This window comes from Myripristis murdjan, chromosome 20 (assembly GCF_902150065.1).
Source record: "Myripristis murdjan chromosome 20, fMyrMur1.1, whole genome shotgun sequence".
NCBI classification, from domain to species: domain Eukaryota; kingdom Metazoa; phylum Chordata; class Actinopteri; order Holocentriformes; family Holocentridae; genus Myripristis; species Myripristis murdjan.
In genome coordinates this window covers 16733779-16755682 of record NC_043999.1, presented here as the reverse complement: position 1 = coordinate 16755682, position 21904 = coordinate 16733779, and the positions used below count along the sequence as shown (strand labels likewise).

At 40.2% G+C, this 21904-nt stretch overlaps 1 protein-coding gene across 1 annotated transcript; it reads right to left on the bottom strand.

Annotated features, from left to right (window-relative positions):
• Positions 1–818: 818 nt before the first annotated feature.
• LOC115379240 (uncharacterized) lies at positions 819–19048 on the bottom strand. Its single transcript, XM_030079965.1, is given in 19 exon segments — positions 819–2245; positions 3490–3570; positions 3805–3903; positions 4355–4400; positions 5744–5852; positions 6065–6112; positions 6531–6586; positions 7274–7370; positions 7699–7834; positions 12653–12808; positions 12891–12972; positions 13746–13801; positions 14628–14690; positions 14784–14840; positions 14926–14986; positions 16035–16096; positions 16098–16230; positions 17711–17822; positions 18840–19048. Coding segments are annotated over 19 exon segments (1935 nt in total). The 5' UTR covers positions 18979–19048; the 3' UTR covers positions 819–1903.
• Between the last annotated feature and the right edge of the window lie 2856 nt (positions 19049–21904).

The window sequence follows — 21904 nt, the reverse complement described above, 5'->3', positions numbered from 1 at the left end:
TAATTTAATTTAATAAAAAAAAATAAAAAAAAACATCGATACTATAAAGGTTTGCCCTCGCTGCTTACTCTTAGAGCGTCGTCTAAAATCCAAATCATAGCCTAATTCAATAATAATAATAATAATAATAATAATAATAATAGTAATAATAGGAAATGTAAACGTCAGTGGGCGCTGAAAGAGGTTCATTTACCACAAGCCACATTTTGGAATAAAAAAAAAAAAAAAATCTGCCCATAATGCATTTTACATAGAAAAGTGGACTCTTACATGGATTTGTAATGACATATCTATTTATCCTGTTGCAAATCTTCGCAATTGAAATTAATGATAGATTTTCAATAAGAAAAATGGCTTATAGCTCACGCACTAAGGACGTGGATAGGTGCAGGTCTGTTTGTTTTAATGTTTGTTTTACTGTGTTGATTCTTTTAATTTTTTTGTAAGGACTGCAGATGGAAATTAGCTTCCTTGCTAAATCTGGTGCACTCATCTTTTTATTCTTGTGAATAGTTTATGAAAGTGCACACTGTCCTTTATAAATTGAATAAAATAAAAATAATAAATGCAGTCTATTTTTAATAAACATGCTGTGGTGAAGGGACAGGTCGCTGTCCAGAGTGATCACAGCCGCTCTTGTTAATGGAGCCACATCCCTGCTGCTCCAACACCACACACACCTGTGCGTTTCGCCTCTCACAGCTCTGCAGGGTCTGCTGGTTGCATTTAGCTATTCGTTCATTTGCAACGCAAACAAAACACCAAACGGGCCGTCGTTGTTCAACAACCGCTACCACAAAATGAGGTGATTTCTTGCATAAGTGTAAAATGTTTTATTTAGATGTTTTTATACTGTGCAACAGTAACAATACAATAAGTTGTCCATACAATCGAGCGATACAAATACGGAAAACACGGGAGACATCGAAACATCTGTCATTGAGCATGAAATGGAGCTGAACAAGAGCCCATGTCATTCCCTCGGAACGAAGGGGAAGAGAATAACATCATCGCTGATTAAATATGCATTTGTTGCTATTTACACGTGGATTTTCTAAAACTGCTCATGTGTTAAAGATGTGGAGGATAAGCGACTGGATTCCACTGCAGCTACAAGAGAGTTTGTTTTCCAGTAAAGGCAAAGTAAAGTGGATTTCCTGTCCACAGACCAGTACAAGCCTAGCCTATTTCCCATGTAGCCCACAGCCCCGTACAAAGTTATTTTTCCCAGCTATAGGCTTCTCTGTCATTGGAACAAAACCAGCTTCTCTGAAACACCTGTTGAACTGAAATTAGGCTTGAGGCAAACACGTATAATTTTTTTTTTTTTTAATAAAAGAAAAACTGTGTTTTCATGAGCATGCATGTTTTAACTGACAGATTCAAATAGGCTAGCCCAACACACTTAAAATAGGCATGATAAACACATTTTGATTTGGAAAAAAAAATCAGAAAAGGAAAGAAAAAATATAAAAAAAAAGACTATCTTCAGTCACGTCTGGAAAATAAAAATGTAGCTTCGAGGGGGATCATTTTTGTATGCCATTCTCCTGACTTTTTCTTCTTCTTTTTTTAAACACCATCACTCCGCCAACGTCACCTTTCCAAATAAACCCCCCACAACCCAACTTCCTTATTCCTTTTTTATGTTTAATCTGATTCCACTACGTTAAAACTTACATATCCCATAATATTTATAACAACAAAGGAGAGAGAGAGAGAGAGAGAGAGAGAGAGAGAGAGAGAGAGAGAGAGAGAGAGAGAGAGAGAGAGAGAGAGAGAGAGAGAGCATTGTCTACAACAATGGAACTACGTTGGCATGGAAACAGTATTAGCTGAGCGGGTCTGGCGTTGGCTGGTCCGGTCCGGTCCGGTCCGGTTCGGTCTGGTCTGGAGCGCCGCGTCATCCGGAGGAGGTGGACGATCCGTTAAGGGAAACCTTCCGCGGCTTGCCGCTGCCGCCTCCGCCGAAGGAGAAGGACCGGCTCTGTGTAGGGCCGCTGGCCGGGCTCCCGTTGACGTTGTTGGAGAGGTGGGGGAACTGCAGGTGCGGGGACTGCGTGCCAGGGCTCGGCAGCGACGAGGACGTGGAGGGAACCCCCGCGGGACTCCCGGCTTTGTCGCTGGCTGAGTCACTCTCGGGCCCGGATCTGCTCGCGCTGTTCTGCCCGTCCTGCTGCGCGTGGCTCATCTTCATCTTCTTACAGCTGGGTCTCACCCGGTATTTCAGCGGCAACGGCCCGTTCTGCGGACAGGGGAGGGTGTGACAAAACGACGCTCTAAGGTAAATAAGTGTGTCATGTCTGGACACACACGCAAAAAAAACAAACAAACAAAAAAAAACTACACATCGTAATAAAGTCGAAACACAGCCTGTTGTGAAGAGGAACCAGCGCCGGACCTGCAACGCTGCCAACGGTCAGCCTCGCTAACATAGAAGTTAGCTTATCCAAAACTTACTTTGCAAAACATTGCAAATTAGCTTAAGCTACTGGCTACAAATGTTATGATACATGACATCAGAATGTTTATGAAATGTTACCAAATATATTATATACCAAATATACCAAATATATATACATTAAATGAATAAATGGTTTAAAAAAGCCTATATATTATGAAAGAAATTTGTCTCCATTCTGTGTTAAATGTATTTCTTAATTTCCCTCAAACAGACTCATTCAGACTATAATATCGACTATAGTTTCAAATAGTAAAATTTATGGTAGCCTACTCCATCCTAATTTTTCACTCTCATCAGCAACTGCAGTCTTTTAATCTGCAGGCACCATGGATTATATCATCAACAATGAATAATGTAAATATATAAAACCAAAATATTTGCTCAGTTTAAATCAAGTTGGCTAAGGTCTGACTCATGCGGAATGCGTTAATATATGGTTATAATGTTAAAACGTCCAAATGCAAAAAAAAGTGAAAAAGGGTGTCTATATAGGCTATGTATATTTATATGCGTGTGTGTGTGTGTGAATGTTATTTTTTAAATTATTCCACACACAAAAAAATAGGCAACGCATTGTATTTGGTTGATGTCACTGTGACCATGGCTTTTTATTTAACTGTAAATCTGCTATAATCCATCTATTCTTTGGCAAAACACACAATGCATTCTCATTTCAGAATCAGCACTGGAGTTTTGAATTACTCCAGTCATTATGAGGCTACAGTGCAGGGCCAAAAAAATAAAATAAAATAATAATAATTTTTTTAAAAAAATCTTAGATAGATGGTGGAAATGGAAATCAAAAAGTGTTAAAATATATCAAGTTACAGATAAGGTTGTTTCAGCGGCACAAATTTCCCCAAATAGATGATAAAAAAAAAAGAAAATGACAATGGCTGGCTAACATACATTAATATTAATTTATGGGTGGTAAAGAGGATGTTTAGTACACTATAAATAAACAGACAGACATCCACAAAAATGTCTTCCAGGCATCCAGAAAAAGGGAAAAAAAGATCTCATACCCTTCTCCAAGTGTAGATATATGCTATATCCATTAATGTGTAGTAATCTTTCAGGGGCTCGTCCTCATACATGACTTCAACCTGAAGAGGAAAAAAAAAAATGAGAGAAACATTCAATATTTAAAATAAATAAATAAATAAATCACTGAGCAGGCCTAAATGTGATGGTGAAAGTAACACCCTAAATACCATGACCTCAGTATTCCCTTGGAAGCCAAAACTGACATAATGGGATTTATTCTCCAAATAATTTTAAGCAGTAACTAATTTTGCATCCAAACAGCACTAACACAAAACATGCATTCTGTGTTTGACCTGGTAGGTGTTGGGGATGTCCATTTTGCTGCGCAGGAACTTCCTCAGATGCATGACTGTCATGGCTGCCGGACACTGCAGGTACCTCTTGTTAGCCACCTGTACATTACAGCATTTAATCTCTATTAAATTCAAACAATTATTCCAACAATTTAATGGAGAACATGTAGAGTGGCAACAACACAACTACGAATGTAACATTATGTTTATGTAAATGTATGCTAATGTAGTGTGAGCATTACAAATGCTGTGGAGGGCAAAGGCTGGTCCACCTTAAAAACAAAGTAAGAAAAACAATGTGCTTTACAGAGGAGCTAGACTATAACCAAGAGGCAGCCTTTTCATCAGACTGAGGGTGTCTTTATCCAACTGTGTACAGATGTTTAAAAAAAATGCATTTTTTGTAACAGCTGTAATTAATGAAATGTGGACTAGAATCTTCCTTAAAGAGCTGACTCAGGTTCTCGCTCTTATCATGTGCCAAGAGACACTGGTGGGGGACAAGTGATGCTGGTAAAGAAGAGAACATGACCAGTTAAAGCTCTGCTACCTGGTCTTTAGACTGTTTGTCCTCTGGTCCACCTCCCACTTTAAGCCTAGAGGGATTAATAAGGGGTGGGGGGGGGGGGTGGGGGGGGGGGGATAGACAACTTAGCAACAAAGGATGTTACACTTTTTTAAGTTACATAGACTTCACACTGGCTGTTCAGCTCCATATATATATATATATATATATATATATATATATATACATATACACACATTTTTTTTTTTTTTTTTTTTTTTTTTTAATTTGGTGCCATCGCCATTCTTAAATGCAGCAACGGCCAAAGCTCCCACAACAAAACTTTAATTATCTTTGAAAATCTAAAATAAAATTCGGACAACATCAAAACATCTACAAAAATCAAGCCCCTGAATGAAAAGTACATTTTTGTGCATCTTCTCTTTCCTGCAGTTTAAAATGTCACACTGGTCAAGTTGATTACAGGCAACACTTCACTGTGCTGTTCTTTCCTGGAAATATATTTGACAAAAACTTTTGACAAAAAGTCCAAGATCACATAGGCTTATTTCTAATGTCAGTGGTTCCTAAAACTTTGTGGTCATGCAGGAAAGGGAAGATGACTGTCAGCACCATAAACAAACTGGTTAACTGTATAAAACAAGGATACCTGTGGCAGGATTGTTGACAATTGAAAAATAAAAAAAATAAAAAATCTGATCCAGTTGAGCAAATAAATCTTTACCGAAAAGGATGACTGGGCAAGGCCCATGTTAAGCTGGCGAAAATGTTGTGGTTAAAAAGGAGGAGATGGCAGTCCACTCTACTCAATGTTTTTTTTTTTTTTTTCTCCATTGTGTTGGCTGAGCCAGAGGAGACATAAGGTAGGAGAGGGGGGCCCTGCTGTATTTTGATAGCGGGACAGCAGAAGTGCAGGTTGATCCAGAGATTGGCTCCTAACCACAACATCATCACTGGACATGGACTTTACTGCCTTCAATGGAATACCTTAGTTTTTACATAAAAATTTTCATATCTGAGCAAAATCCAATAAACATCTCAAGTTATTTTAGGCATACCGGAGGTAAACACTGATGTAAGATGTACATTACAGAGACTATTTTTTAAGCATGTCTGATAAAGCCGTGGTCCTTAAAACTAAGCTGCTATATAATAGGTTGCTAGGCTGTTATAAACTTTTCTACTGTGTCAGTAACAATAATTTTTACATAACTGAGCAGCTGCTAATTTGATTTTACAACATTATATTGTGATTGGCCAAAAAACTGTTTTTTGTCCATCATCGTCCATTTTTAACTAATACTAGTTTAAAAAATAGAATAAAAAATAAAAGATAAACAATATGGCCAGGATGAAAGCACTCTTCACATTCTGATTTAACATAAAAGCATACAGATCTTCTGAAGAGCCTACCTGCTCTGGTCAAAGAACTCAATAGAGAGGCTGATGATCTCGTCATCTGTAATAATTCTCTTGTCCTCGTCTGCCACCTCTCCACGATCCTCATTCGATCCATTTGAAGCTACAGAAAACAACAATCAGCTGATCAATATAGAGAAACCCAAGTTTGTAACTGTGAAGCATATAAATAAAACAAATAAAAAGGGATCAAAACTTGTTGGAACAAGTAGGTGAGATTATTTAAATCCAGACCATCAGGAAACCTGTTTTTCCCCATCACTGTGCTGACTAAACACCAATAAGACAAGCGGTTCATGTCATGCATTAACTCACCATCTACTGGATGCTCCGCATAAAAATCTCTCCTCCTCTTCATTTCATCTGCAAAGGCAAGACATTACAAGTCTGCTCATGTTAACTGTTCATTAAAATATCATTCAAGGCTCAAACAGTGGATGCACATATATTTGGGAATAATCTGCTTTAGCCCTATTTTTGATCTAGAACAAATTGCCACCACTAAACTGAAGTGTATACTTTTACCAGAGTTATCCAAGAAAAAAGAAACAGTGGTCCTATTTAAGTTTGTGCTTTTGGATCAAGGCTGAATTACATATAGTCTCATTTCCTCTTTTCAGTTGCAGTTATAGTAACATGTTTGCTGTGCTGGCCCAAAAACGGCTGGATGACAGTGGATGAAACACTGATAACGCAGAAATGTACATCACAAAATACAACTAGAGTCAGAATGAAACCAAGCCCAGTGTGCACAGGCAGCTACATTGTTTCAGTCTCTTACTTTTGAAGAGGCCAGGGACTAGCTTGTAGACAATGTCCTGGAGAGTTTTGTCAGACCTTGAGAGGAAGAGAAACTTTAGTTGGGTGATTCAGAGTGCAGCGTACAACTGTGAAAAGTATGTATATTAGAAGTTTACATGCTCTTTGCATAATAACACATGCAGACATACATAATCATTACTTGTAAGCATTTCAGCAAGAGAGTAACCAACTTAAAATAGAATCAACAAAGAGCTTAAAATACATTCAGAACTGGTTTGATCAAGGGAACTTTTTGGTTGTGCATGTCAAGATTGAGGTGCACCACACACAAACACTGTAATAAATTGGCAGATGTCAGTGTGTAGCCAGTCGCTGGTTGGTCAAGCTTATGGGTGAGAGGGCTAAACAAGAGGAAACATCCTGTTTTCATCATGTTGCCATATGAGCTTAACATTGCCAGTGCCTCAGCAAATTCAATCCAAATGGATAAAAATCACAGAAACATGATCAATCAGTCGATCCTTTCAACACATGATCAAGAGCCACTTGGAGACACAGATGTTTGTTTAGTCTACTATTTTAGCCAGCTATTCTACTTCAGTGTTAAGGGATGATTCATTTGCTTAAGCTAGCACTAAAAAATACAAGGATATGTGAAGAACAATAGCAAGCACAAGAATAAACAGCAAAGAAAACCTACTTTAACAAGAACTGAACTGAAGATAATAGCATAAAATATAGTAAATTAACCACACTTCTCACCTAATGTTGAGTAGAGGCTTGGTTTTGTGCACTTGTACATCACAGATGGGACAATATTTGCTGGTTTCCAGGTAGCGCACAATGCACATCTTGCAGACTGCAAATCATACAAAAAAGAAAAAAAAAGAAAGAAAGAATGAAAAAAGAAAAGTCAACACAAAATGTCATCTGGGAGGATCTGAAACTGTCATGTAAGTCAGCAAGAGATGCTTTCTTTGCAGCATCAACACTGCATCACTAAATTCCATTATTAAAACTGTACCAATGTTCCAAATGGATTAACTATCCCTGCACAGTGAGTGAATTAAATGCAAATATTGTGGTAATAACTGCAAACCATTTAATGACATTACAGCGACGAACTTGCATGCTCCATGGCATCATTTCCCATCATGTATAATGAATAGAAATGTCTTTTTGCTCACATGAATGAAGACATTCGATGATGGTCGTTGCGTCTATGAAATATCCCCCGCAAAGGACGCACATGAGGTGAGGGTTAAGCTCTGTAATCTTTATCCTGGTCGTCCGATGCATGGTCGGCAAAGGGGAATAACACTCCTGCGTGGAAGGTGAAAAAAGAGAAAACTGAGGTCATGCCGTGTCGGGGGAAAAACACAGTGACTGAATCGCAGGCGTGGGGGCACCAAGGGCTTTTTACAACGCATGTTAGACCACCTCCACCATTTGGAATAGGCTGCTGTTTGTTTGACTGTGTTAAAGCAACATCATCCTTTATGCAAATCATATAATAACCAAAGGAGGCGGCGTTCGGTGGCAGATTGATAGGCCACAATTGAGCGCGGGTGAGTGGCTAGCGAGTGACCTGGCTAAGGGCGCACCGAGGCCAATGAATAATCATAAATCAATCACTTCAACTGATAGATCACCAAGCGCTGCTCTGCCGCTTTCCCTTCCCTTCATTAGGCCTATACGTCTCAGTGTCGCACAACACAGATGGCACCCTAACTTCAAACAGCCTAAGATCTAATAATTAGAAACAAGTCCCGAACGAGGTTTCTCCATGCGTTACTGAAAAACGGGGTCATGGCATTGATCGGAATGGATTTTATCAATTATAACACGGATTCATGATTTTAATCACTCCAGGTTGCAGTCCATGTTGAATAAATTTAGAAAAGATGAGTAGCCTACATGCGTCAGCTGGATGCGGCTCATGCATAACTTCACCTAATGGAGTCCAACTTCGAGCATGTATAGCCTAGTTTTAATCATTATAATGGAGAGCAAAGGTCGACACAAAATTGCCAGAAACCTATTTAAAGCCATAACGGGGGTAAACAAATCAGACCAGAAGAGCATCTAAGATCAATGCTCCTTCCAAACTGATAGTTTGCTCATCTAGGCAGGCTGTGCCAAATAATTTATCACACTGACCAAATAGCCTAATAATCTCTTAAATCAGTACAGGCTCAATCTTATATCCAGAAATTCGAGTTGAGAAGTTTTGGTGGCTGATTATACTAAATGTGTGCTCTGACGCCCTGGGTGAGCGCGGGTGAAAGGGGGTGATAAGAGACCCATTCACCGCGTCAGGTGTGCCACATATGGGAAAACCTGAGGGTTTCTATGGCAACTTCCTTTGCTTTTAGCCCACATGGCTTGTCGCCAGCAACCAGAACAAGGCGGGATCCAACCAAAACAACAGCACCGTGACCTGCTGATGCTGCCAGCAGGAATAAGGTGAGACTGGAGGCTCCCCGTCCCTCAGCGCACACAGCCGCTGGACTGCCAGGCTGCCGACAGCACGGCTGCCATTTTGTGAAGGGAAAAGCCCGTATCGTTTGAACGGGCTGCGGGGTTTCCTTTGAAAGCGGGTAAAGCCAGTGTCCGATGCGTTTAGATTTCGCTTCTCAAATGTTCACCAGACGATGTAGGAGGACTGTGTGTCCACCCTGACTATAATCTCAGCTTTTTACATTCGCTTTGTACCGTTCTTTCGAGGCGTGTGCACGAATCAGCACCGCGCAGTAACAACATGGCTCGACACCAGCGACTATGCTGAAGTTGGAGCGCACACAGGATCGCACTTAGGCCTATTTATTCTGCGCCATTATCAACTAAAGACATTTACAGCTTATCGACTTAAGCACTTTCTAGCAACTGGCATTTCACACCACAGAGGCAGCTGTGAAAAAATAACTCAGGTAAAAACAGGAGATAAGTTTCCTTTCCGCAAAGTAGGCTACCCGATTCTTTCTATTTTAACCATTATTTCTGCGCTATACCACAAACCTATTTCACCTTGGAAGAATAGACCTACTCTTATGGAGACGCTGTATTAAAGACTGAGCTACAAAGTGTTGCCTGCTACAGCAGCGGGCGCCCTTTGCTGTCATCAAGCGCCAATCATGTCAAGTCTAAATCGGACACATCAGCTGTAGGTAGGCTGGGCATCACAGGCTGATTCTCCTTACATGCTAGATGACAGCCAACCGGTCCAAGCACTGAACCCGGACCACGACACAGTCACCGGCAACAGACTTTGCAACAGGAGCCGCAGGCTGCAGTGTCCCGGTCTGTGCCGACATAACACTCCTAAAGACCACTGCTCGCCCCTGAACAGGCAAATGCAGACAAGTTTGGGCACCGACACTGTTCAAAGGATGGATCATACATGGATAATAATGGATAGATAATGTCTTTCTATATATGCAAGAAAACTGTTACGCCATTCATCGATTGGCTTGTGTTTGGACAACTGTTCTCCCCTTGTGTTTGGCGGCTGGTCAGACTACACAGGAGACCGCCCTGCTTCAAGTTAATCAGGCAACAAGTCCAAACGTAAATAACTTAATTTTGCCTATTATGGGAACGAATACTGTAGGCTGTGGCAGCAATCAATGAGTTGCTTTAAAAGCTAGCCTACATTAAACCTAGACTGTCCAAGAGTCCCATTGTGGATTTAGCTTAATTAAAGACGCAAAGCAGGGACTGTGATGTAAAAAGTGTAGTCAAATCGCGCAACGTCACTAAATGGACAATTTGCGCTATAATTATAGAGACTGTTTAATTGACAGCGTCAATTGACGCACCACAGCCCGACAGCTACCCAAAAGTGAATCCCTATTTCAACCAAAAAGCAAGAAGTAAACGAAGAGATTCCTTAAGTCATGTCGCTGGTGCAATGCTGCCACCTCATTTAGTCCCACATGCTCCCAGTTCCTCTTTTAAAAGGTTCCAGTTAGATGCAGATCAACAGCAGCTGGAAATACCCCAATTAACATCGGCAGTGGGAAAGACGGAGATTTGATATAATTCGCTGTCAGTCATTTTTAAAATCTCGAATTCAATTCGTGGAGGTACCTAAACGGCCATATGACGGGGTGTGTTACAGTCAATGCAAACACAGCTGGAAGTAAGCTATAACTTTTAATCCATATATCGCATGATAATATAGCCCACCGGGGCAACAAGGAATTCCGTGTTACATTATCTTGTCTATTCACAAGCCACTGAGGCTGTAGATCTGCAATCCTGAGAAAAAGAAAACCTTTAAATGACAAGAAAACGCTTGCGTAAAACAGATCAATCGCTCATAAAGTCTAGCCTACAGCATTCATGACCAAAAGATAAATATTTTCTCACATAAAGCCCTGGCATATTTATCTCCTTGTCCTTTACCACCAGCCTGAGAGCAACACAGCGCCAACATGTAAGGGCACGAAGGCAAAAATATAAAAATCTAATGAGCCCCATAAGTTAATATCCATAAACAAATCATCTGCGATATGAACCGCATCTGTAACCTAAACTGTGAATTTACTGATGCCTCGGCTGCTTGGTAACACACATCCATCCTTTGGCAGCCTCGGCGACGTCTTCGTCTGTAATTTTTTTTTTTTTTTTTTTAATTTTATAAAAAATATTGCTCCTTTTAGGATCAAGATCACCATGCACCAAGGCACAAATAGCCACAGTGCATGTTTATCGACGACCCAGTGTTTACCAAGTGGCCGTAATGAAACATTTATGAACAACTGAAATGGTTTGCCTCCTTGTCACGTTTATGGGAGCGATCCAACTTAAGTTAATAAAACCAACGTTTGGCGACATATGCACAAAACCAGCACGATACCCAATCCACAACACCCTAAACATCCTAACTCTATAAAATGAGGCTACTATATAGTGATATAGATATAAAAGGACCCGTTGGAGGACTTTGTGCTGTTAACATCTCACCCATTACAGTCTGGTTCGCTGGACATCTCCCACTTTACAGAAATCTAAACGACACAATACAGAAACCATCCGCGATCAAACTTATACACACAGATCAGTGAACAGTGGGGCATGCAACCTGGGGTGTGTGTGAATCTTAATTCATGTGTGAGTGCGAGAGGAGAACATTTTTTATAAGAAGGTGTTGCGGAGATACACACAGAGCTCCACGTCGGTGATCTGCAGCCACCGTTGAAAGCTCACCATCCACCGCTGGATCAGCGCGTAGAAAAACACAAAACCACGCACCCGAAACCACAGGCTATCCCCCCGTTAGTTAGAGACGATATCGAATATGACATACCAGGAGGCTGGGCTGGTAATCGGTGGGTCTTGAGGCGAATAGACAATGAAAGTTGGGAGGCGATCAGCAGAAAATGAATAGGAGCCGAGCCGCCATCTTGAAGCAGGCTGCAGACGCTGTCAGTGGCGGAGAGCGCACGGCGGACCGGAGCGCATTTCAGATGTGCGAATAAAACTCCTCTTTTCCTCCTCGTTTGCGCGCTTTCTGCGTATCCGATCTGCAGTTTCCAAAGAATCTGGTCCACTGGCTTCGGGTTGGGAAAGGTCCTACTTCTGCACCGATAACTTTGCCTCCAAAAAATCCGCTCCCCCCCCCAGTAAAATGCAGCAGTGTGTGTGCTCCGTGGAAACTGACACCGTCCCCAAAATGGCTTGTAGTTCGACCGCCCCGCTTTGGTCACGTGGTGTCATTGCTTAAGGGTGCCTAGGAATTACTGTCGGTGTATTCTGGTCTGTCTAATTTACGACGCATGATACAAAATAAAACACAAATTGCATCCAAGTACAGTTATATAGTGTTCTGACGGTCAAAATGGCATAAACAATTCACTAATATGCAATCTATTTGAACTCAGACGGCACCTGGCAAGTGCTTAAGGGCGCCGAAAAATTATTGTCGGTGTATTGTGGTCTAATGTATGACGCATGATATAAAATAAGCCATAATACGCACTTACGCACAATTTGATATAGTTTTGATCCCTAAATTCCTTTATCTGTGCAGTAAAATGTATTCTATTTTAGCTCAAATGGCACTAGATGATTGCTTTAGGCTGTGTGGTTAAGTGGTGTCGGTGTGATGTTAAAAATAACAGTAGAACAGGCACTCACGCACGCTGATGTCGTTTTAACTCTCAAAATGCCCACAATCCATCCACTACTATCTATTCTACTTGAGCTCCGACGGCACCAGGCTGCTGCATTATTAATGTTAGTTGGGCTGTGATTCTTGCGCGTGACAGACCGCGCAAAGATGTGGCTACTGCTCTCCCGTGACCGGTTTAAAAAAGCACGCACTTGCACATAATACGTATTTGAGACAAATGGCTTCGAACCGCTGGTGTCAAACCTTTGTCAGAGGCTGTCCTGACATCTGCAAAAATGCGGTGGAACTTCCACTTGATGAATTCAAGCTTTTATCCTTCAGCCGCCTCAAACGAGATGAAGGCATCTCGGATGTTTACGGAATCCGAGCCACTGTGGTGCTTTTTAGTCCAACGGCTTTGAACTTTCAGCAGAGATGGATGCAGTAAGCCAAACCAAACCTGAGCTACCTCATCTGATATTTTAAAAATAAGAAAAATATATTTTTATTTAAAAAGTCACAGAGTGGTCTCTTCTTTCGTATGGAGTGCAGTTTTACTTGTGATGGTTACATTTTAAAAAGCTCCCATCAACCTTGGAGCCCTGCAGAAAGAGCTTTGCCGAGCCTCTTGCTGCAGCTCATGTTAGAGGAAGCAAAACACACTGCTGTCATGCAACTATGGCAAAAATCCTATTCAGGCTTGTTGGGGTTGACAAAACATAGGCCTGCCAGCCATCTCGCCGGCTCGTTCTTTTACTAAACATGTCTGTCGTTGTAGCATAATCTGGCATAAAACTAGTCTATCACATCCTCTGCCAATGCCAGGTATAGTGTTTCATGTGATTCGTAAAGGTTTCAACACCAAGTTGGAATTTTCTTGACAAATAGCAAATCCAGGTGCTGTTCATGCTATGACAAAGAAGACAAGTTTTATTTTGATGCAATGATTTTAATACAAGTCGGAAAGACACTTGTTTTGTATGCATAACGTGTTCCAGACGATCAAGTAGAAAAAAAGACTATAAAGAGAATTTCAATGCCACTAGAAACCGGTGAAGTTCAGTGCTTTGTGGTGCAAAAAAAAAAAAGGTGTGGAAACTGGACACCAGCAGGGCTCACATCTGAGTGGCTTTCTCAAGGCTCTTGGCAGCGTCCTTCAGCTTTCCCACCAAATCCTGAAAACAAGGAGACAGTTACCCGACGTGGATGGAGAAAAATTGTAAATATAGCCTAAACAAAACTATTAAAAACGCAAATGAAAGAACAATTATAAATGCAGCACAACAACACATATCAAACTAGAAGTACATGGAATAATTGAACGTACAGCACTTCTATTAATCTGGACCTCACACTTAAAAACTAATGTGATAACACCGAATACACGCATAGGCTATAAATTTAAATTCAGCAAATGTTTTGGGTGGTGAAAAGGCTTTCAACCTGCCTAACCCAACGTATGAAAATATAGGTCAAACAAGTCACCCACCAATCCTTTCACACTGTGTCTTGTTAAAATGCAGTTTTAAAAAAACCGAGCTCCTAGAGAAACTTTATCATTGACTACTGTGAATGTGTACTCAAAAAAAAAAAAAAATAAAAAAAAAATCCCAGGATCGATCTCTGTGGATCAGAAATGTGATCATCACATAGCCTTCCATTATGAGGATGTGTTTCAGGCATAAATCAATTTAACCTCGGGTTTGCAGGAATAAAAATCCAAATTCATGCTGAGGCAAATGCTCGCCCAAAGCCGTTCATTTCATTATTTGGAATATAGGCTAGTTCAATAATTATCTGGTTTGAAGAACGAGACCAACCGGTCTAATAATACGAGGTCTTTCATCTCTGTTTCCTGCTATGGAGGCTAAACACTGTGTGTAAAAATGAGACAGGGAAAACAGTAAGAAGGGCAGGCTGCGGGTAATTCTGTCATTTGATGTGTAGACTAATTTAGCCTACAGTATGCGTTGCCGTATTACCCAGAACAAAACTCTCTACCTGTAACTGCTCCATTGTGCAGCTGAAGCTGATATCTTCCGAGGATCCTCCGCTGTCACCATTCTGCCATAGGAACAGACACAGCTGAGCTTTCAAAACACAGGCTACAACTTCAGGAAAAAAAAAAACTGAGAAATGCACCTGCCTGACTCATACCTCGACATTTAATGAAATCAGGTAGAAAGGCTCGTTGACCTTGTGCACATGTCCGTTCTGCCAAAGAAAAACACTTATTGGACTGGAAGAAACAAGTATGACAACAAAACCACACAATGCGCTCTCAAGACAGGTTATATACCTTCATGTGGTATTGCAGACGCCATGACACGTCGGTAATGTGAGGTGGACGCCTCCCTATGCTGAAACAGAGGAGAAAAGACAATCACCTGCGGATCGACATGCCGCAATTTTCAATCAGAAACAAATGAGTAGGGATGTAGTGAAGTGAACCATCCAGAGCCGGTTCATACAACAGAGTTTACACAGCATTTTAGACTGGCGTTAATCTTAACCACAGAAGGGTCAAACCGTTGCATTTAAATGAATGAATGAATGGATGAATGAATGAATGAATGAAAATAGAGCCAATTGATTTTGTACATATGGTTGCTTGCCTTGTGATAAAAGCTCACCGATCACAGTTTACCCACTTTTTATTTAACTCATGCTTTAGTGACAGCATGTTTGATGTGAAATACGCACCTCTAAACAAAACAAACAAATAAATGAATAAAACAAGTTGCATTCAATTTGACACCAGCTTTAAGAGTGAGACCATAATAGCGTGAGGGTTTTGTCATAGCAGCTTACAGCGTCGACCCAGTAAGAAAACACTTAGTGTTTTCTGAAGTTTGCGTGTCAGGACAAAAGGGACAAGTGTCATTAATTACAGTGTAGATGCTGCTTTATAACGCCTCATAAACAAACGCTCTTTGGAAAAGAGCTACCTTGTCTGGAAATATAAACTGATTGATAACAGCTGCAAATAAACTTTCAATTCACAGAAACCGCAGAAAGACTTAACGACAGAGAAATCATACAGTGGAAAAATGAATAAAGCTAGGATTTTAAAAAGCCTGGGGCAACTTTGTGTTGAAGATGGAATAACCTCAAAGGAACAATTTACTGAACAATGAAAGGCTCTGCAGTTGGACAGAAGTTCTCACACAGAGCAGCCAACTATTTTATTAATACTTAATTTAATTATTGCTTAAGCTAATCTTCCACAAATTGATTTCCAAATTTCCACCAAATCCAAATTTCATACATCTTGTGGTCAGACATGCATTAAAATTAAGATGGTGGTGATAAATATGACTGCTTGAAAACAAAATTTTTAACTCAAAAATACCACCACCATCAAATATCTTCAATAGGTCATGCATTTCAAGAATACCTTTTGCTTACCTTGCTAACAGATGTTCCAGTTCTTTTTTATGTTTCTGTAAAACATAATAGATTTCATTAGTTTATGAAGACCAAGACTACAGGAAAAATAAAATTATTCTGCATTAAAATATAATTTATAATTATAATTACCTGGTATGCACTATGGAATATTTCTATTCTCTCTGCACTGAATGTGATTTCTTCAAGGCACGAGCTGTAACAACACAGCAAAAACACTTTGATAGGATGTTCCACAACAAGCTGCACATTTACATTACAAACTCTTGCATCAGTCAGGCCTTTCATGCTATGTCTCAGGCATTAAAATTCTAACACAAAAGAAGATGCATCTTTTTTTTCACAGTTTGCGGGGAGTGAACCCACTCCAAATGTAGCGATGAGTCATTTCTAGACAAGAATCTTGATGCAACTTTGATCTGCAAGCAAAAATGAAGGCTGTCATCCCAGCTTGAAAGCAATTTTAGAATATGCAGAAATGCATGACAACCAATAAACTGTGTCCGGAGGGGCTGAAACATAAATTAACAATTCTCTGAAAATAATGCTGATTTTTTGCATACATAGATGGCTGTGTGCCTTATGATGATCGTCAACTAGACGTCGTAGTTCCCAAACACATAGAACATCATAGATCATAGAACTTGTTTATTTGTTTACATGAACCAACACCAACAACTTCAACCTGGCATATGCGTCCTGAACATCACACTTTATTTTATGATTATCCATTTAACCCAAAACTCTAATCATGAGCAATAAATAACTTAAGTTGTCTGATCATAATTCAGCATACTGGAGCATCTGAACACCTAAGGCTAATGACAAACAAGCAACACTCTGAGGCATTGCAGGTGAGCATATTGTTTTGTAGGTGTCATATTGTATTGTTAGTAATTTTACTAATATTTGTATGTAACCGCCACACAATGACCACATTTTTTTCTCAAGTTCCTAATGTTTATACCTTGCTGAAGATAATATTTCTGCACTGGCAATGACAGAAGTTTCAGTTACATCATAATTTTCATTCCCAGTGACAAGTGGGCATAGCAACCTGTATGAACTTTCTTGCTAATGCAATTGCAAGATGTCCTGTAACCACATATCTGGGATATAGGCCACAAATTCACACATAACATAACATGGTTTATTAAGTACTTTCAATCATATGAAACAATGCATGGAAATGGGACTGCTTTTCTGTATTACATTACTTCAGTGTATTTTCAGTGCGTGCATTTTTTTTTTGGCTATAATTATTCATTTATTTATTTATTTATTTTAGAAATAAGACTAGAATGCATAATGTTTTTTGGTGCATTTTTAGATGTTTGTTGCTGATACCTTGCATAAGTAAATGGCCCCAATTAGAGGGGAAAAAATGACAGGTTTACAGAAATATAGATGTAATATGGTTAACAAACAAACAAGCAAACAACATAACCTGATAAAGACCCTAAGGCATAATTGGTGGTGCACTGTGTAAGAACAATTTTAATTTTCAGCCACAATAACTGATTTATTATGATTATTAAAGATTTATTTTAATATTTAACACTGAACAAATTTGTAAGAGCATTTGCAGTCTGTGGGTTTAACCCATGTACAGACTTCTCACAGTTTGTCCAAATGTTTTTTTTTTGTTTGTTTGTTTTTTTTCTGCTGTAGCCTACCTTATTGTTGACTTGTCTGCATTTTGTTTGACCGCCTCTAGAATGAAGGTGGTCGCTGCAGCATGACTCTGTTTCAGCACAATCTGGTCGATGTGTTTCAACTCGGGTTGATCTGCAATCAGAGAGAAAAAAAAATGACCTGAGAATGCTGTGGGAACGATGCCACTACGTATGCCTATTCATCAAGTAGCCAGCTCTCTCTCTCTCTCTCTTTAGACACACAGTGCGGACTCTGTGTGTGTGTGTGTGTGTGTGTGTGTGTGTGTGTGTGTGTGTGTGTGTGTGTGTGTGTGTGTGTGTCAGAAATGCTGCAGGTTTGCAATCCGTCCTTGTGCTCTCCAGATAGACACATGCAATGGAAATCAATGAGCATTTGCATGTGAATTGACCCTTTGTAAAGGACGGCTCCTTTGTTTGTTTGTCCAGAGTGAGCACGTCACTTTCTGAACCATAACCATCGATACTTCAGAATGAGGTTTACCTTTATAAAGCTCTGGAATAATATGGCCTGGAGTTTGGTCAAACAACAAACAGCACGTGGTCCAGGATCCATTAGCATATAGAGTGTAAGTTTAAAACTAAACAAGTGTGTCAGTAGGCTAGTGCAGTTGTTATTAGACATATTTCCTCTTCACTAATGATGTCCGATGGCGGTCATACACCAGCAATAAACGGACCACTGTGGCTCTCAAAGACCTCCGTTAAGAGCTACTAGTGGGATTTGTAGCCTATCAATGCAGGCTATAGCCTATCCATTGTACGTTTGGGCTAACAGTGATTGACACAGTCCTTCTGATAAGCTGAGCAGACTTGCTGTCATTTTAACTAACAAAAGGCACCCCGATCGAGTGACCGTGCGATTGCGCGATTGTTCCTGAATGCAAAACAGGCAACTGATAAAGATAGGGCGGCTTTGATGCAGCTGATCGGCGCCCATCGCCTCGTTAAGGATCTATACGGCTTCAATTAGCAATAAAGACACTGGTGCTGAGGTTCAGAGCAACTCCCGGCGAGGCTGTGGTGCCCATAGCGCCGTGGAAATCTATTACCCTCGAGGCAAGCTCCTTCACATCAGCACGGAAACAAACCGGAAGCAGCGGAAAGCAGCGGCTGGGACAAAAAAGCTCACCGAGGATACCGGAGTCGGCGTGGGAGGAGAGCAGGCTGCGGAAAGAAACGTCGACCAGCACCGGGAAGCTGCTCAGGTCGAAGAGAGACGGGTCGGCCAGGGACTGCAGCCCTCTCTGCACAGACTCAGACAACTCCATTTTGCAAGCACCCACGACACCAAACCACGTGACGGATCAGCTGATGTAGCGTGCGGAGCAGCAAAGGCTGTGAGAGCAGCTCCTGCTGAAGATATGATAGCCTATATGGAGCTCAACAGGGACTACAAGAGGCAAATGTCGGGGGAATTAATGGGGATTGCAAAATTTGCATTGGGAAATAAAATTCTGGTGGAAACTGCCCGCCGGCAATGATTTTAGCTGTTGCGATTCAGTTCTCTCATCGAGTTTAGGACCAAGTACATGACAAATTTATTGGTAAAAAAAAAAAAAAAAAAAAAAAAAAAAAAAAAATTGGCTATATTAAACCAGTGGTTTTCAAAGTAGGGCGCGGGGCCCAACAGAGGTCACTGAAAGGTTGCCAAAGTATTCTCAGCAAAATACTAGATGGCTTAGTTTTACTGTAACTTGTAACACTTTCACCTTCAGTGCGAGGATGCTTATGAATATGCATTTTTCTGTCTTTCTTTTTCTTTATTTTTAATCATAGATGCCCTCTCTACTGTTATATCTGCAACTGTAAAATAAACCCTAACAACAAAATTCCTCTACGATGGGGTGTCCAAAGGCCAGAATTTGTTTAAGTAGGGATCCATAAGCTTTTCTGTTTGGGAGCGCTTGACATGAAAAAGGACAGTGAGTTGTCGGTTTTGTCTAGTTGAGGCTTACATTTGACCATAGCCATGCATTTACACATACACAGGCTGCAATTTATGTATAATGGACGGAACATAGTGAAGTTTGGGTTGAAGGATCTGACCTCTGTCAGTGCCATTCAACTACTTGTCTCATCAAATGATAAACTGAAAGCACAAAACATTAAGGACTACAATCATTCTTCACATAAAGTAGCCTATACTGAATCCAGGTAAAGAGTGTTTTCACTTAGCCTACTGATTTTCATTTTTAAAACCGTAGGCTACCACTCACAAAGGAATGCAAGTAAAGAGAAGCTGACGAACTAGAGAGGAAATTTTAAACTTAAACAAGTGAAATGTGGATTGTGTAAAAGGCTTTGCAAGAGAAGTTTTTTTGTATAGTCTGTGTGTATTTGGCTTGTATAAAACGAAGGCAGCACATATTTCATAATCCTGTTCATGGAATCTTAAAAAGATTGCACTAATCTTTGGTTATACCCAAATGCCTACTGGAAACTAGTCGATACTACATAATTATCATATAGTTAACATTTTTTATTTCATGCGTCATTGCACACGAATGGGAATGAGTGTGTGTTTCCGACGTTTTTTAATCAGTGAAGGGGACTTCCCTGTAGAGTCTTGAGACAGTCATGAGGTAGGCTAGGCCTGTCTATCTCCAAGTGTGACACTTAAATTCCCATTAGGTCAGGCTGAAGAGGGCTGCGTATGATCATTATGTGCGATCTGGAGGAAATTCTCTTACACATGAAAATCATAGCTAATTTATCGCTGAATTGTGCTGTAAATGTTGTTTTTTAGTGTTTAACTGATCATTCATTGTGTTGCTAAAAGGAAAAAAACTAAATCCTTTAGTTCACGTGTTTATCATAGCCTCGCCTTCCCTGTTGGCCCATTGTTCCTGTATAAAACAGCCTACCTCTGATTTGTGTGTGTCAGTGTACATATTGACTCATTCTTTTTGATACCAGGAACCATGAATGCTCATATCACTGTAGCCTAGTTCTACAAAACCTCAGGCTGCGCTCTTTAGCGTTCAACAATTACTTTTTAATAAGCACATCCCAAGAATCACTGCGCATGGACAGGATGCAGATTAAAACCTCTTCGTGGATTACTAGATGTCACAAGTCGCTGCGGGTTCCAAGCAGCCATGTGTTAATTTATAATTCAACTAGATAGACAAACTACTGTGCAAAGGGCAATTTCAAATGTGCCAAATAGAAATACTAACAGCGTTTCTTTGCATGATCTGCGACATCGTTAATGTCAAAAAAGTTTCCTATATCCCTTTTCCATTTTCTTAATCTTCTTCAGTTTTTATTACGATCTTGCAGAAAACAATATTGTAGCCTGTTGCGCACCCACGGCCACACACGCTGTGGCTATCTGTGTGACCTCTGACTCCATGCTTTGTCCAAAGTCCATGTTACCTCCAGGTCGGGTTGTGAAATAGCTGCGCCTTCACGCCAGCCATTTCATTTAGTTTTTACTCCAATAAATGTCTCTTATCGCAACGTGCATCCAACCTCGCAGCAACTTCTCTGAGCAAGGCTTGAACTTCGACGTGCCCATCACATTTATTATGACTCCCGTCAAGTAATTACTATTGTCATATAAATCTGTGTTTTTTTTTTGTTTGTTTGTTTTTTAGCGCAAGTGAAATATAAATCATACATCTGAACTTTTCTGCAATATAAGCACAACCCAGACCTTGGAAAACTGATTTGCAACACAATAGGCTACTTCACTTATGATTCTTGCATCATGCTTGTCAGTAAACAAAAACTAGCTTTGGGGGAAATTGAATGTTCGGCAGTATTTTCTATCTTTATTTTGCACTCCTACATCCAAGCCCAGATGGTGTCATGATTTTCTCTCCCATATCCCCCTGTGTAGTAATGCATTACATTGTCTATTTAAGCATGAAATGTAGCCTTTTCTTTTTTTCTTTTTTTCCCCCAACAGTAGGCTAGTTCTAATCTATTCCCAGTAAAACTGCATATCCGTGGACAAAAGCCAGTTTTAAACGTTGCGCCAGCACAATGAATACCTTACACTTCTCTTCTAAACCTCTATGTTCTTGGTTTTTATTTATTTATTTATTTTTAATTATTATTATTATTTGTTTATTTTTTCTTTAGGAGTGATTTAATGGCAACTGAACTCCTAATTTCATGTGTTTGGGAAGTACCTTCATTAACAGGCGCAGCTTCTCTGTTTCATTATTGTTACGTAACTGAGACTCG